This window comes from Argopecten irradians, chromosome 11 (genome assembly GCF_041381155.1).
Source record: "Argopecten irradians isolate NY chromosome 11, Ai_NY, whole genome shotgun sequence".
Lineage (NCBI taxonomy): Eukaryota > Metazoa > Mollusca > Bivalvia > Pectinida > Pectinidae > Argopecten > Argopecten irradians.
Window position 1 is genome coordinate 19,477,677 of NC_091144.1, and position 18,626 is coordinate 19,496,302.

The 18,626-nt window shown below is 33.7% G+C and overlaps 1 protein-coding gene across 3 annotated transcripts; it reads left to right on the forward strand.

The window, feature by feature from the left end:
• Nucleotides 1-740: 740 nt before the first annotated feature.
• Nucleotides 741-18,599, forward strand: LOC138334919 (solute carrier family 49 member A3-like). Of its 3 annotated transcripts, XM_069283779.1 has the most exons (13): nt 741-956; nt 3,667-3,733; nt 5,292-5,373; nt 6,907-7,065; nt 7,210-7,426; nt 7,597-7,679; nt 8,055-8,189; nt 8,458-8,574; nt 10,842-10,994; nt 11,603-11,760; nt 13,118-13,209; nt 13,355-13,402; nt 13,849-18,599. In XM_069283779.1, the coding sequence occupies exons 2-13, from the start codon at nt 3,708-3,710 to the stop codon at nt 13,992-13,994; spliced, it is 1,416 nt and encodes a 471-aa protein (XP_069139880.1). In that variant the 5' UTR covers nt 741-956; nt 3,667-3,707; the 3' UTR covers nt 13,995-18,599. The 3 variants fall into 3 exon arrangements, with proteins under 3 accessions (XP_069139880.1, XP_069139881.1, XP_069139879.1); XM_069283780.1 differs by lacking the exon at nt 5,292-5,373; XM_069283778.1 differs by lacking the exons at nt 741-956; nt 3,667-3,733 and having other exon boundaries at nt 5,084-5,373.
• The last annotated feature ends 27 nt before the right edge of the window (nt 18,600-18,626 follow it).

The following is an 18,626-nucleotide window of genomic DNA, read 5'->3' on the forward strand; positions in this document are numbered from 1 at the left end:
TACGATAAAAGACATCCTGTATAGAAAATGATTTAATAATATGTAAGATATTTCATATACTATGTAATACACGATATCTCATGTAGATAAATACGTAACATAACTTACTACTTCAATCAATTTGAGTAACCACAACCTATCTAACCTATACCAATACCATGGCCAACAGTCGGGACACGCTGCTCCATAAATATAAAATTGAGAGATGGGTCGTTTTCGTATCTTTATTTATATACGGTTTGACTGGTTGGACCTAGTTGTGGTTATTGTTTTAAAACAAAGCCCTCATATGCTTGTATAAAAAATACAGCATTTATACTTGAACTAATTACTTTAAAGGCACACTATCTTTCCGAAACGGCTTTTAGTTTTTAAAATGGGAAGATAAAACGGGATTGATAATTTTGTACAGTCGCAAAAGTTATGAACTTACTGTTATTCTACACTTACCATCATCTGAAACAATAAGTCAAAATAGATAAAATGTTAAGTTTCATAACGCGGGTCGTCTTATGTGTCCCGCTGGCTGTAGTCCTAGATATCGCGTGGTAGTTGACTATCACTGCGGCAGACGGCAAAACAGCGAAATTTATCTTAACAGTTATCATATACATGTAATACGCAGGAAATCTTGCATATATTCAATTGTTACCTCACCTGGCCATCGATATGTATTTTTTTATGTTATTAGTTTTAAAAAAATATTACTGAAAGGCAGTGGGCCTTTAACAAACGGGTGAACTGTGGCTTTCTGAATAAACGAAAACGACCATGATGTTCATCCAAGTGTGGAACTAGCAAATGAAGCAGACAGTATCAAATATCAACAAGTCTGAATAAGCTGAAGACGTCCTAGTTTTGGGAGGGAGCTCCGATCGAGGACGATTGTTCCCCGTCATCACAATCACAACTACAAAAGTGTTGTTATATACTTTTTGTACTATAGATTTGTTAAGGTAAGTCGCTAACTTCCGCTTTCTAAGGTAAAAAGTATATATATACATAATAAAAAACGTGTATTGGTAACAATGGTGACTCTTTGTTAATATATTACACTACCACCAAAAGGGTTAAATAATCCCAGTCCCTTGTTTTCGTATAGAAAGATGTGACTTCATTTAGGCTATTAACATTGTAATACACTAACTAAATACATGTACGTAATATGGTCTGTTGAGTAGGTGAGTATACCCGCCACCACTATAACCTCTAACTTGTGTGTACTCATTGTCTACAACATTTCTTTGTAGGTCATATTTTTCTCTATGCAACTGTGTATGCATACATGTATGCAATGATTCTGTTGTGTCGGTTTCTGCTATGTTGTATGTGGGGAATACCTGCCACCTCTTACGTCCACACAATACTATATTATATGACAATATTACAGGTTTTCCTTGTGTCTTGCCCATTCCTAGTCACCAGTCAACAACCCAATAAGATTAAGTTAAAAAAACCCAATAATAACATAAGAAAATACATCGACGGCCTAAGACGAGATTACAACATCAAACAAATGCAAGATTCCCTACATAATCTATTTTGAAAGACAATATTCTTTTAGCTGCTCTAGAGTAGTGACATCCTCGATATTCCACGATCTCTACATCGTAAGTGATCGGAACCCCTGGAGTATCAAGGATGGAGTAGTGATAGTCTTGTAAAGCACGTTGCGAAACATTATACTACCCGCGTTATGAAAAAAATAACATTGAATTTATTTTCATAAAATTATTCAGAAGGTGATGGGGAGTGTAGTGTTAGCGGTAAGCTAATACTTTTTCGACTCTATAAAATCATGAATCTCGTTTAACATTCCCATCTTATAGAATAAATGAGTTTCTGAATGTTAGTGGCACTTTAAAGCTACACTATTATATTTAGCACGGATAAAAAATGTTTCGTTACAATATACCAAATTAGCTCGGAACGTAAGCTACCTGAAAGTTTGAATAGAAACTCATAGAATTGTACGAGAATATATGAGTTTGTTTTGGTATGCGTCAAGGTGGCGTTCTTCGATCACTGATATTTTACCGTCTGAAGCATTCCAAGACTTTTGAAATTCACACTGGTAGATGTTTTGCTTTCGGCGCTACCATGAATGTGGTAGGTTCGTTTTTCAAACTTCGGACTGTGCACAAAAAACACACTGGTAAACGTTTTAGATCGGAGAAAAAAACGAGAGCCAGTATGTTTGACGCCTTATTATGCTCGCGAAAACTATTTCGCGTTGTATATATGTACAGACAAGAATCTAGAACATTCCTGAGTATCGCTTCTAAACAGAAAAAAAATCGACGAGTTTTCAGTTATATAACAGTTTCATGCAATTATTTTTCGGGTGTATTTCTTTGATTAGTCGTCTATTCAATATTATTTATTGACACAGATATATGCCTTGATACCTTCTAAACTCTGTACGAGCATTTTTGAATTCAGGAAAAGTATACATCTGTCGACATGGGGCATTTCAAATTATCTTTAGTTCATATCGGTTTTTTTTGTTTTTGTTTTTGTTGTTGTACAGTCTGAAGTTTGAAAAACAAGTGCCCGAGGCCTGCTTTGATGAGAGAGCCCGGGCTAAAACATTCACCAGATAGATTTAAAAAAAAAATAGCAGCATAGAAAACGATAGGAATTGGAGGTAGTGAAGTAAAAGAAATGTCCTATAGCTAGTTTTTGAAAATGCTGAAAACTGGATAAAAAACAACTTTTGATTTGATTTTGCTGTTTAGAAGCGCTTTTGGGGGATGTTCTCAATTCCTGTCGGGTTTACAATTATCAACACATATCCCAACGGAAACGCCGCGCTTTGACGCGAGCGCCGGAGCTTAAACATTTATCATTGTGTACTTGTAATTGCGCAAAATCGAGTTATTTGTGTCTTTTGTTAAAACCTATGGACATGAAATCGATTGACTATTGCAATATCGTAAGAGAGAAAATTTGTATAGTGGTTTAATCATGTCAACAATTTAGCCCTTTATGTTGTTTACAGAGAAAACATTTTTTTTGTGTAAATAATAAGTTCACTAATTCTCATATCCTAATGGTTTTATGGTTACTGGTTTTCTGCCTAATGACTCTGTTTATATAAAAGTTTTGTCTCGTCGTAGTGTTATCAAAGTGTCAGACACTCACTACCTTCTCTATTCTGTCGCGAATAAAACATCTGTAAACTAGAGATTTTATCGGGTGTACCATTAAAAAGATTTCACGTTTAATTGCTGTTATTGTTTTGTAATTGTATCAAGTATACATAAGATGATCCAAATTCATACAACTTTTATTCTGTTTCGTAAACTTCACATTTGTGCACTTACTGACTGACGCGGTAAGCTCGTGAGAAAGGAATGGTAAATCTTACTGAATGAGATAACAGAAAGGTGAGTAAATAAAGCTATGTTAGGGAAAGGTTTGTCGCTAGCTAACACCACACATGTCCTTACTTAGCCATAGTAATCCTGAATTTTCAGTATTACATCATACCATTATAAATCGCTATTGAACAAAATACATGTAACTTATAGAACTTCCCTATAAGATAACAGTGGTCACAGGTTGCCATAATAAATACTAAGGTACTCGGGGATACCCTTAATTCCATGCCGCGTTATACTTTATTGATTCAATGTAGTCCCTCTTTATATGTTCCCTTATCAGGGATCGGATGTCCCCACTGATAAAGGGACCAGGCTACAGCGATGACGGTGGGGCCGATGGAGGTCAGGTAAGAAACGTATATGTAAGGCACATGTTATTACTGATTCAATTATTACCTGTAATTAAATCCCGCTATAAGACCGGGTGTGGACATGTCCGAGTTTCCTTTGACCCATGTATAGCAGACATCGTTATTTTGAAATATAAATGTCTTGATGTCTAATCATAATGACTCAGAATGAATGAATGAATGTCTGGCTATAGGTATACATGTGTATGTATATACATATACCTTCTAGTCGTTCGATTTTACTATGAACCCCAATACCACATTTAAATAACTCCTATTTTGAGCATTGGTTAAAAGCCTGATATTTCTTATCTAAAATCAGAAACATATATATATAGAGAGAGATTGGAAACTCCTTCTTTGTCTTTGTTGACAGGCAGAGGGACCTCCGGTTTATAGGCATTTTGCCTTGGCTAACTACTTTTAAGTGTATTCTTTTAAACATGATATTTTTGCATCAACACAAAGTTAAAACATTATATCATGGTTTGATGTGATCAGCTTTCCCAATCGATGATATTTAATATGATTTTTGAAAACATGAAAATAAGCAATTCTACCTGGTTTTTCGAAAATCAGGCATTCAAAACCAGAAGTGCGTATAAGTTAAAATATTATAATATTTCTATCCAAAATCGTACTCAAACCATATGAAAATTACTGAACTTTTACAACATATCAAAGTTATTCTTCTATATTCAACTATTTAAGAGTTTATCTTAAAACCCCTAAGCACATTTAGAGGTACATCTGCCGATCGTTAAAAATGGAGGAGTTGCCAATCTCTATGTATATATATGTTTCTGCTAAAATCAACGGTAACAGTCTCTATCTCGATCTATTCATAACTCATTAGAGTTATGGACTTTAGATTATCAAGATACGTGTATACTTTATAAGAAACATCAATCCGATATATCCGGGTAAGTATTATGTTGATTTTATCTTCTATATGACATAATTAAAAGGTGTAATTATATTTAATCCAGGCCTAACGAAAAAACGTATACCAAGTTGAAAGCAGTAGGTTCCTACTCAAAATGGACATTATCATATTTTTTCCAGATAATCATATTAAATTATCTATCATATTAATTATAAGATATAGGCAATCAATAATGGATGGTCATAAAACGCGCAAAGAAATAAATAGTGCATTTTTAAATATTTTGTGTAACCGCCGATAAAGGTTTTACCCATTCGAAACACCTCGTCGGATTGGGTACCATATTAAGGGATTCGACCGAAGTGTTCCGAATGAGTTAAAATAAAAGTTGTAGACTTTTGATTTTATTGTGACTTATAATTATAATTCCATGAGAATATTTGTTAAATGTTTAAAATGAATTGATTTGAGCATGAACAGAAATGCACAATGAGAACATATTTTTATGGGAAAAGGCGGGGTAAGCATCTTTAATGTTGTTCATGTGGTGTGTACATATGTCACATGATCATTAGCTGCGGACAAAATGGCGCCGACGGGTGGTGCACAACAAAACTCTGTTATCAATGAACGAACCGCTATAGTATCTGATTTCTCTTCCTCGTCTAGCACACCATTGGAGTACAGGACCTATAAATGGCGATGGTTTATGCTAATTGTTGTCAGCATCCTGAATTTGTCAAATGCTATGGTAGGTACTATAGGGAAAGCTAAAACACGAACCCTACATCACTCTTCAGTACTCTTCAGTACATTCTGTTTTAGTCTCTGTTAGTAGCAACGTCTGAATTTGTTATATCCGCCGTGGTTACACCCTACGCTGTTAGGTTACTACAACACACGATATATTTCTTTTATTACTCGAGAAAAGGTCATGCTAATAAGGATTTGACATCAAAAATATTTGTAACTATTTTTATATATAACTTATATGAAGTAATATGGGCTGGTTAAATCCATGAAGGATTTACAACTGAGAAGGATTCGTGACTGTCTCTTTACACTACTTAACACCACGCGAGACGACTATGAACCGGGAATAAAAAACATTTTTATCGACAAATACTTGTCTTATCGAGTCAAATGAAACACTAATGTAAAGTTAAATAATTTTACAACATTTTCACTTGCTTTAAGGACGGAAGATTTAGAAGAAATGTCTTAAATTTTCGTTAAAATATACAACAGCTCATGAAATGACAGCAGTCACTTCAGAAGACGGTAACCCTCACACCCGCAGGCTAATTCAAAAGCTGCGTGGGTGGATATCAAAGGAAAATAAGTCTTCGCCCAGCATCACGGTCAGTGCAAAAACACAAAAGCTCCTGCGTTGTTCTTGCCCAATACCCAGTGTGACTTATCCTTCTCATATACATCCTTGAATCTAATAGCAAGAGTATAGAATACTCACGATAAAGCAAACCTTTACTTCTCTTTTTTCTTGGCTCAAAAACATGTCAGAAATCATCCATCAGTCGTAAAGGCCTTCAAATGTGTTTTACGGCTAGTGTAAGAGGTCCCGTGTTCGAACCCCATCATTTTCTGCCCCTGTCTTACATTTGGTGTCTATGACCAAGCCATATTTTAAGTAAGGTCAATGTTTAATTGACAGAAGAAACTTTGAAAGATTGTGTGATTCGCGTCTGGGTTGTAGCTAGGTAAAGTTGAACCTTCAAGAACGATTAAGACAAAAAAGGTAGGTAATAGTGTTGATAGTGATCATGTTGATATCCTGCTAGTGTTTAGTCCTGGATACAAAACCTGGTCTGGTTGTGCATTTATCCTCCTTTATCCACTGCTTTTACTGTAGACCCTTTTGGATGATATATGATTTATATATATATATATATATATATTTATAAATTACGTAACAGTGGACAGTGTCAATAAGAAATTATTGTTCAGGGACAGACTGGTTGATTGAAGCATACATTATAGTCTTGCATTGGAATTTCTGATATTTCCCCTCTCCTGTTACTGGTAGCCATACATACAAACATTTGGACGAGGCTTTATTTGCTCTATTTATTAGCCATAGATTATAGTCTTCTTGAGGGTGAACCCATGACCACTCCAGATCCATCAATATTGACCTTTATAACGATGGCGATTTTAATCAGATTGATATGTTGTTACTGTACATTACATATATATCATTTTATCACTTGTTTGGCACAACTAAATTATATATAACACCATTTGTTCTATGTTGTTGTTGTTCCAGGTATGGATCACATTTTCTCCCATTGCCGACCTGACGACTGTTTACTTCAACATCAATTCTTTCCAAGTGAACATACTTTCACTGGTGTACCTAATAGCCTCTATTCCTTTTGGACTGACCGCCTCATGGATACTGGATACCTTTGGCCTGAGAGCTAGTGTAAGTGTCCAGCTAAGTAGCCATTGTGATGGAAAGACCTGTACAAAAAAATGTCGTATAAAATCAAACAAACATTTATGATCCCTGTTTCACTTTAAAATGATATTATAAAAATATATATGTAAATATGAATCTATATTTCAGTTATTGACGGCAGCATGGTTGAATGGTATTGGGTCATTGCTCCGTAACTTCAGCACGTTTGACTTTGTACCTGGTGATTCTAAGTTTGCTGTACTGTTGGTCGGTCAGATCCTGGCAGCATGTGCCCAACCCTTTGTCATGTTTGCCCCAACCAAACTCGCAGCTTTATGGTTCGCAGAAAACCAGAGAGCAACTGCCAACATGCTTACTTCAATGGGTAAGGGTTTCAGTGATTGGTTAATTGGATGTTTCATTGCAAGGCTAGAAAATACAATGTATATATATGTAGTGACCATTTGTGTGGTGGATTGTAAACAGATATTGCAGTGATTTTCATCGCTTATTGTTTGAAAAATGGAACATTACTGTTTGATTTGTTGTTTACAGCGAATCCACTGGGAATCCTTGTGACCAATGTCTTAATCCCAGCTATAGTGAACGGCTGTAACAAACAGGAGATTCCAATCGCTGTAAGTGTTTATCATGATACTGTAAATATACAGTTTGCAATTTTTGCTTCAGGAATTTTACACTAAGATTAATCAGATTTTTTTTCAGTGTGAATTCATCACTATGTACACTTACCATGTACTAAAATTTTATTCCGCCTTAATGAATACAATAATTACCGGTATACAATTACTTATCATCAGTTACATGTAGTACAGTGTACCAAAGCATATTTATACTGAGGTACCAGTCTCTGATGTTTTAAGAATTATCACCAACATTTGACTTGATTTCATACACTGCATTCAAATTAACTAGGCTGTATTTTAAAGTTTACCATCTTTCAAAAATCATCCATCAGTTTTATAAAACCAATATATTTGATTCTCTTCCAGCTCTGGGTTGTGACGGGACCTGCTCTCTTGGTGATGTTAATGACAACGTTTGGAGTCTGTAGTTCAGTGCCGCCGTCCCCACCATCAGCCAGTGCTGACGAGGCCTCACAACCATTTGTCCAAGGATTCAAAAAGGTCAGAAATATTTATCATTTACTTCCTGTTTTAAATCTCCATTTAATATTTGTACCAGAAGAAGAGCTTATCTAAATTAACAACTGTGTACACTTAGATAAAAGAACTACCCGCTGATAAATTATACAATTTAACCAGTAATCTGTGGTTTTTTAAGGGTATTTATCTTCTTTTATTAGCATAAAAAAGCTTAATCTGTGTTTATATTAATTTACAATTAAGATACTTCATAGTTTATGTAATATGTACGAAAAAAATCTCATTTCAGATGGCCAAAAACAAGAATTACTGGATACTGAACTTTCTGTTTGGAGCAGGGCTGGCCATCTTTACAGCCTTTACCTCATTTCTTGACCAGATTCTCTGTCCAAGAGGATACTCCAATGTAAGTTAGGCCTCTAGCCGATATTTTATCTCTTGTTTTTCTTCAAAGTTCCTTGGATGACATAATGAAATACATGTATAATGCTTGCATGCACAAAGTGTTTTGAAAATGTCATCATTGATAGTTAGCAGTCAGAGTACGATAATTTATTTTTCTATGTTAGTTGTTGATAACTGACAGCAGTTCTCTCTTGTAACTAATTCTTCCATATATAATACGTGATGAAAATATTATAAAGATAAAAAATAATAACGTACCAGATACATGTTCAATCGTAAAATTGTTTAATTCACGGAAAATCGCCAACTGAAGCGTGGTTGTTTACAGCACAACACAATGGCGGACTGATTTCGCTATCGATTTGCTGCAGGATTGTTACCAAGAAAATAATAACTAAATCGTCAAAAATCATCAAATATCAATCAATAAGTTAAACATATTATTTAAATATTTTGTATGTGCAAAAAATGTCCGCAGACAGCAAGAAAACGATCTTCTGATCATGAATGACTGCTAACTTGCACACGTGTTACACTCGGTCAACACACAAGGCCTCGTTACTATTGATGATATATATAAGATAGGTCACGTATGTAAATAGACGTGACCTATCTTATATATATCATCAATAGTAACGAGGCCCTGTGGTCAACATGTGTATTTTCCGGAATCCTGTCGCTGTGATTTCAATGAAATAATCAGTAATCAAGTTTATTCGCGTGTTTTACATGTTATTTAGAACATTCTAGCGATGTTATAAGCATCGAACAGTCTATAAAACATCATTTTATCGATCTCTGCAGCGGCAAACACCACGAGGTCTTAATCCGGAAGTTTACAAAAATAAGGCTTCGGTGAATTGCATCATGGGACACCTAGTTAACAAACAGTGGAAGAACACTCTAAACGAAGACGATTGATACAGTAACTCTTTACACCAAGATATATCTTATACACAAAATATATCAAAAAAGAAATATAATCAATTCCTATGCATAACGTTACTGAAGAAAGTATTTTACCGGCGTACTGAAATATGAACGAGAGTAAGCATGAACTCAAACTTGCACACGTACGTGTTACACATATGTCGGTCAACAGGGGAATTTCCCGGAATCCTGTCGCCGTGATTTTAATGAAATAATCAGCAATCAAGTTTATAAACGAAAATCACATGTAATTAAGAACATTATACCGAGTGTAAAACATCGCTAAGTAATATTAAAATCATTTAATCGATCTCTGTAGCGAAAATAATATCCGGAAGTTTACAAAAATAAGGCTTCGGTGAATTGCATCATGGGATGGCAAGTTGACAGAGAACTCAGATTTAGGTTAATGATGCAAGCCTTGATAATCAAATACAGTAAAATCTTTACACATCAATATAATAATTACGCGAAATATATCAAAATAGAGATAAAATAAAATCATATGCATACTGAAAAAAGTTTTAACCGACATGCTGAAATATTAGAGAGAGTAAGCGTAAAATCGTACGGCCGCCATGTTTACACAAAGTAGGCTTACGTAATTATAGCAGAATAAACAAGGAACAGAAACATGACCAAGTCCATTTTGCTAAAGATGTTTACATCATAATGAGTTTTATTTGTTATATATAAACAGTACAAGTTTACAGACAATTTTCGTGATTCTAAACGATCGATAAGCATTACTGTATACTTCAATAGAGATCGATCGTATGTGCACAGATGGTTACGTGGGTACATTGGCCTAACTTTCGGGTGCGGCTAATATAACGGTGCGTCTTATACGTGCACAAAACCTGAAAAAATCGTAAAAAAGGCCTCTGCGGCTTATACACAGGTGCGGTTAACTGACAGCAGTTCTCTCTTGTAACTAATTCTTCCATATATTGTACAAATAGATACATATTTAGGAGTGAAATATACTTTTATGGACATTATTTATCTAGGTTTATTTTATTCAGTGGTGGGTTCTATAGATTTGTGTCATGTCAGTCTGAACTTGTTCAGGCTCTTTTTCTTACCAATAAGGCAATGAGACTTCATACTTAGTATGTGGGTTCACCTTGGTGGAGATGGTGAGATGTGTGTCAAAACCATGTGAATGACCTACATTTTGACCTTTGGCCTCAAATTTATACTTGTACAGACATTCTCTTGAGTCTCTTTCCTTACTATGAGATACTAAAGCATACAGACAGCAGGTGACTTGAATTCGTCTAATTATCTTGTTTTGTTTTGGGTAATTTATTTATTTCATATTTCATGTTCTCTTAGAACTTTTCAGGCATATGTGGTGCTTTGATGATAGCAGGTGGCCTGTTCGGGGCGGTCATTTCTGGTATCTATGTGGACAAGACCAAAAGGTTTGAGGAGGTGGTCAAAGTATCCTATGGATTAGCCATTGTATTCGCTGTAGGCTTTATGGAGGTAAGGACAACTATTCAAACTGCGTGATATTTTGGTTGATTTATGAATAAGTTGTGCAATTTAAACATCTCAAATACCATGTCCTGACCACTTCACGAGTACATGTAGTATCTATTTAATTGATATTCGTTTTGAGAAGAACTAATTGAGCAATGTAAATGAACATGTTTTTCAAATGATCGTAGCTTGCCAAAATAAATTTTCTAATAAAAAATAAAAATAATAAAGCCTTTACTGCTACTTGGGTATACTTCATTTTACAATACTTTACATGCAGTAAAAGTTGTTAGACGGGCATCCAGTTGACCCTTGACTTTTAGCAGATTCAGGAGTCAAATCACAATTTCTAAGAAATCTGAAAAGTCAAAATATGTAACAAATAGACATGTGCTTCAAACTCAAGATTAAAATCTGATTTTTGGGGATCAAAAAAATACTCTCAAGGGTCTACTGGATGTCCTGGTTAGATAGAAAAATGCAAAATTTGCTGTAAATAGTTAAAAAGTAAATTACAATCTCCTATTGAATCCATATGTTTCTAGCAGATGAGAAAAGTTTGTTTAGTGAAAATATAAAGTTCCTTTCCAACAATCTGTGCTTTTTTGCAGGTTTGCCGTATGAGAGACCAGGAAGCTTTGATAGCAGCCTCTATATGCATGTTTGGAATGTTTGGATTCGCCTTGTATCCCATTAGTCTAGAAATGGCAGTAGAGATTACATACCCTGTTGCCGAGGCAACAAGTTCGGGTCTGCTGGTAGTCTCTGGGTAAGTTAGATGCATTTTAAGGTAATCTGACACAACTTTTCAAACCATACCACATAAAAGGCCTTTTGAAATAGTCTTAGCAGTCTTATAAAACATTTAAACTAAATCACACCAAACAAAATCAATGTCATTTTTTTTCTAACAGGTCTTATTTTCTTGCATTTTTCATGTAGATTTCAAATCTGTAAAGATAAATGGGTGTTCTCCAACTACTTTTTGAGATATTTGAGCTTGAAATATACCATCCTTGCAAATTTGCTGGCCGAAAATAGAAAAATTCATAAAATTATGTTTTCTGTAATATTAGGATGAATGTAGTCTCGATCCTGTTGACTTTTTGTCCTAAATTTCTAACGATAGAACAATATACAAAACTCTTGTATTTTTTTAAATGCTAACTAATTTTTGTTATTTTCCAGGACCGTTTCTATACGTAATTATCATGTTTTGCCATATTTTCGCCCGTAAAAAATCAATGAATATGCCAAAAAGGAAATGAAAACCCATGTCAATTTCACAATATTTGTATATGGTATGCCCAAGATAATATATTTTTCAAATATCACATAAAAACATGGGGTCCTCGATCAAAATTTCACAATTTTGTAAGCTTGAAGTTTGTAACTCACAACCCTACCCCCATTTTATCCAGTGCTAAGATGGGTCATATTTGACTATTTTTTGAAAATGATGCCGCAAAAAAAACATTCCACATCAGTTCATATGTTTTTTGTGATAGTATATCTGGTTTATGTCTGTTTGTTTTTATGATTTTCTCCAAATTTTGTGTTTAAAGGAAATCCGTATGCGATTTTTTTAGAATTCCGGAATTTCGATCCGGCCGGGTCCCATCTTATCATTTATAGCGACGAAGGGCACTTCCGGTGTTTGAAAATCCATTCCCATTTACGACAGGGAACGCAAAAATCTCAGAGATAGCATATAATTTTCACTTCACTGCTTTTATTTGATTTATTTAATGATTTTAAACATTCAATATTATATGTAGACAATTTTCACCTATTGAAAAAATATCCAAGTGGGATGTCGTGGCGTATCGGAAACCATTCTGGAATTCAAAACAACCTCCGCAACTTCCGGTATAGCGTCATATGAATTGGCGCGGTTTTCAAAAGTATGGACCTACATTTAAACTAAATCACACCAAACAAAATCAAACTATGCTGCTGCTTAATTCAGTGAAACACAGTTATAAAATTACTTCGTTATAGGCATAGTTTGTAATTTAAAACCTTGCTGAGGAGTAAAAATACTACTATATAACCATTGATTTATTACAAGGATGTTCATTATATAGATGTGTTACTGTATATGTATTTTACTTGATGTGTTACAGACAAGTCCAGGGCATTGTGATGATACTGGTATCCCAGGTGTTAGCCCAGCCTCTCCCACCTACAGAAATGTCCTATTCACGCTGTGTAGTGGGTAAGTGATATTAAATGTGCAGATTCAGAACTATTAAAAAACGGAACTAGTTTTGACAGTAATTGATCATACAGTATACTTTAATGCAGTTTCAGTATTTCCTGGATAAATTATGGTTATTTTGAAGTGTTTTATGTTGCTGTAGGTTGTGGAGCAGATGCTGCCAATGGTTTCACTCCTCAGGACTGGACAGGTAACTAATTTACAATTTTAAATTTAACAATGCAGAAACATGTACCTAGGCTATAACAGGTCGAGGGGCCTCAGTTGCTGAGTGGTTTCTCGATATATTATTATCAGCTTTCCATCTCTGGGTAGCATGTTCAAGTTCTATGTGGGGCAGTTGTCAGGTGATGACCATAGGTCAGTGTTTTTCCCTGGATACTCAGGCTTTCTTTAGAAACTGGTTGATGAAGTGAATATATTTCGAGGTCAATCATATTTATGACATTGAGATATGAAATGTTAACAAAGTTGTCGGTTATGTTTCAGATCCAATCATATTTATGTTGTGCTATTGGACCATTGTGTTATGTTTCAGATACAATCGTATTTATGTTGTGTTATGGGACCGTTGTGTTATGTTTCAGACCCAATCATGTTTATGTTGTGCTATGGGACTGTTGTGTTATGTTTCAGATCCAATCATGTTTATGTTGTGCTATGGGACCGTTGCGGCTGTATTAGGAATCTTATTCCTGAGAGGCGACTACAAACGTCTGAAAGCAGAACAAAAAATTATGGCAGGGAAAATATTACAGAACTCTCTAACAGTCCCATCATGATTCTAACTTATGATATTTGTGCCTGGATGTTTAAAGCTTTAACTAGAGTGAGAGTGATGTGTAGGTCGTATTAGTTAATCTTCGACCATATATTTGTAACTCCGTCAGCATGAATAAGGGTTTAAAGAAGTAGTGTGTCTATCAACAGGTTCTTTTAGTGTCTGTGACTTTTATTTAAATATGTTTAGAGTTATGTCCCTTTAGAGCAGCTATTCTTTAAGTTGTTCCATTGCAATATTGTGGACAGTATTATGTTAGAGACCGCTTTTATTGCTTCTGAATGAATGTTATTTATTTATATCTTTGGCATTCCTATATCTGGTAACTTTGATGATAACAATTTTATCCTAGGCTATTAAAACAATTTTTCATCATGATAATATGGAATTGATTTTGGAACTCTGCCAAACTTTTTTGTTTATCTCATAAAATCTCTTAATTCGACATGGAGAATGAATGCATATTATTATTTGGGTAAAACTTGAAATTAAAAACTTCACAATGAGAACAATTCCATTCTGATTTATTTCTTTTCTATATTTCATAGTTTCTCTCTACAATTTGTACTTTTAAAAATATTTTCTTGATCGTAAATCATAATGAGAGAATAATTTTGATATTATTTGTACCTAGTATAGGAGATTGATTTACAGATGATGATGTATAGACACATTTCCTCAAAAGAAAGTTTCAAATTTGATTCCCCTAGAATCAGTAAATTGAATTGTTAATGATTTACTAAAACTTTGGTCAGGTATTTAGGAAAGAAAGATATTGAGTACTTTCCCAACGTTGTTGTTTGTGGTTGTGTGCAGATGATATACTTGTGAGAGTTATAAGTGGTGCTTAAAACTAGTATATGATTACATTGTACCATAAATTCCTGTGTATTGCGTCCAAGCTATACAATTCTTTTTCACGTCAGAAGTTGCCTACTGAGGGCTATCTGCTGGTGCGTGCTATCAAGGGAAAACTGCAGGTGAATAGATGATGTACCCTCCTACCATGTCAAAGTATCTTTAAAATAAATGAGTAGATGTTCTTAAATTTGAAGTCTATTTTCATACACATAATAATGCTATTGTTAACTATAATATATCATTTTTCAAGTGAAATATTATTATGAACTGGGGTGCTATTTTTAGTGCACACCATACTTGCACTTGCACCTTAAGGTATTCTGCAAGTGCGGATTTTATTTTACATCATAGAAAGTGTCTTATTTAGTTTTCTGTGTACTATACCCAATGCAGGTAATACACAGGAAATTATGGTATGTAATTTGCATGGCTCTTTATTTAAACTGGTATGTATGTATTTATGTGTATTTAGTCACAGGGACTTGATGTATTCCATTTACTGTGATACACGTGTGTTAATGATAGCTCATATGTAAAGTAGAGGATTAGGTGATAGGTAACAAGTCCCTGTGTTTTTGATAAGTGCTTTATTGTACCAGTGCTTTTACAAAGTGATTGTGATAAATGGAGAAGATTTTATTTTCTTTGAACCCGATCAAAACATTACTCAAATGTTGTAACTATTTTCATTTGTCAGTTTAAGGCATACCATGTCTCATTTGAAAGAAAACTGTCCATGTAAATGATTTTCATATATAATTCTGTTTCTACATAATGTAATATACAATATACTTTCTTATCAAATTTTTCTGTTACATATTCTTATTCCGTCTTTGCATATAACCACTTTCATCTCTCGTTTGGCTAGGTATTGATTGTGATGTCATTACTTTGTGAGAAAAAACTATGTCATGTTGTCTGTAAAAATAAGTCGTTACACTCGTAAACACATGACGTAACAATCAGTACCTACCTGCAAGGGCAGATAACTCTGTAATATGCAAATACAGAATATTTCTTTGTTCATAACATTGTATGATGCACTAATTCTTAGTTAATGATATTATCTACCAATTGAGCAAAAGGTCATCAACATTATTTTGATAATGTTTTATGACTTATTTTTCTTTATCATAAATTTCTTGTATTTTATTTATTAACACTGTACAAATTTGATTTTGTCTATGAAATTATTGGTTTTTGGTACATTTTGGTATTTTTAACACAATCTATTTCTTAACAGTATGACTTTCTTTTACATCTAAATGTGCATTCAATGAATACAGGTAAAAGTAAATCAAATTTGAAAAGGCTGGCTTTTGTAACTGATACTGATGTAGACGAGACAATACGTATGTCCAGTCATCTTTGTGTTCAGTTTCACAGATAAGGAATTTTTCAATATAAGACAATATCAACATTCCATGCACACCTTCAGGTAATGTGTTGTGTTCTGTGTCAATTACAAAAAATGGCTTTAGAATAGAAAACAGGCTCCAATTTCTCGAAACAAAAGTGCAGACTTAAGTCAAAACCTAAGTTTTTCTCCTTATGTAACTTATATGGAAACTTTAAACTTAAACCAGTTTTGGACTTAAGTTTATTTCGAGAAATCGAGGCCAGATTTAGCTGATTAATTTTAGTTATTTTAATGATTTAATTTTAAATGAATCTTTTTATTGTAAATGACTTTTTATGACATGGCAATCAAAATCATCTCATGAAATATCTTTATGATTTTATTACATTGCATTTTCATTGAAAATATCAGGTTAAAAAGAAGCTTGTCAAGTAATGAATAGATTTTGAAATATTTGAAGAAGATAATCATGACATCTTATCGACGGTTTTCAAGCTGTCAATCAAACCACCTCAGTACTGCATGTGATATAGCACTTTGAATTTTGTAAGTTCCAACATTGACTCCAACATTGAATAGGTGGAGCATGAGGTATGGCCACATATACATTCTAGTACTTCTGACCAAATTGTACTTGTTTTGAACTTTATACTTAAAATAAATATTGTTTTAAAGATTCAGTCCAGTTGATAATTTCAGGCTTTTGTTGGACATTGCTACGAGCACAAAAATTTGTTCTGCAAAATATTGAGAAATTATACTGAGTCATATAAACCCTGAAAGCTAGATTGCAAAGATATGAAAGTTAAACTGTATTTTTGTAAGTGGATGATTAGAATTTATTTGTTTTGTTAGATGCATTTTATGTGAATTTGTAAGTTTGATGTACCTGTAAATTACTATCGCAGCTTGTGCCAAACAAAGAGGGGATGAAGAATAAATGTGCTCCTCTGTGATAAAAATGAAATAAAAGTGTCAATAGTAAGTTAACAAGGAACAAATTTTGAACTTTAAAATTCTGATAATTGTTTTATGCAGGAAAATAGATATAGAAATTTTGCCCTTGGACTCATCACCCAACTAATGTATCTGAATGTAAACTTCGTACGAAATTTTACCTGTCCATGGTACCATGTACTGTGTATTACAGGAAAATACAGAAAAACGTTCATGAAGCATTTGCTTTTAAACCATAATGATATCAATTTGGGAGAAAATTATGCCATGGACACATAACTTTTAGCACACAAAAGCTGCTTTCAAGAGAATATAATTCTACATAGCAAAACAACTTGACAAATACAATATCATATACAGTAATTTTTATAATAAAATTTTATCAACAGTTTCATATAAACTTGACAGGAGCTTACAGTGAACCAAGAGCACCATTTGCTATATATGTATTGCATGTTCATTTATATTCATTTTTCATTTATTCTTATTTCAAGAAATTTGCAATTTTTTAATTAAAAATATTTTACAGGGTACGTTTTATAATTCTTTAACTTACCCAAGCACAAGTCCCGATGTTGACATATTTATATGTATACATGTATTACATGTTAACTGCATCAACACAATGCTTTATTTTAAATTCTTTGGACTTATTCATGAATGTGGAAACTTTTTTATATTATTTTATCATGACATTAAAACATTTTAGTGAAACTACCTAGGGTATACAATTACCATATTTGATCACAAATAAGACCCCCACCCACCAAGAGAAGACAAGGTCTAAAGCATCTTTTATTTGCAGAATATCTGTGTGATTATATAATTACATCAGTCTATTATCTCAGATTATGTCTTGTCTTGCATTGTCGTAAATATTCTCAGTCAGATAAGTAATAGCAAGATGTTCTAGCATTGATAATAATGATAAAGATGTTGAAATAATTTTAATCAAATTTCATGGGGTCTTATTTGTGTTGAAATACGGGACTAAAATATCTAGTCCAGCAATATTTTGCTAGTCCAATATGTCTTTAAGGTGACTCCGGTTAATTTTTTAGACAGACGGTCTTTGTACAAAGGTTGATATCCAATGTGGCATTCTGGGTAAACTGAATATTATGTACACAATGAGGGCAGACATTTTACATAAGACAGAACAGGTTTTAAAGAAAAATATTTAATGATGTGGAAAAATTATTGAAAGACATTATTGATTCATATGAATAAGATGAAAGTATATATTTATGTAACAAGAGGAAATATACAGAAACTTGGGCGAATAAATCCACAATTTATCATTAACAACATGATATTAAAATCATAAAACGGATCAGAAACATTTATTTATTAAATAAGTTTGATTGAAATGTGGCTTCAGATGGAGTTCCGCAGATTGTCTTGCCATTAAATATATATATAAAACATTGTTGGTCTTTGTGTTCCTTCACCGTG

Coding starts and splice junctions, on each gene's coding strand:
- LOC138334919 (XM_069283778.1), top strand. CDS start 5,209: ATGGCGCCGACGGGTGGTGCACAACAAAACTCTGTTATCAATGAACGA. Junction 7,427..7,596: donor CAACATGCTTACTTCAATGG/GTAAGGGTTTCA, acceptor TGTTGTTTACAG/CGAATCCACTGGGAATCCTT. Junction 13,210..13,354: donor CTATTCACGCTGTGTAGTGG/GTAAGTGATATT, acceptor ATGTTGCTGTAG/GTTGTGGAGCAGATGCTGCC.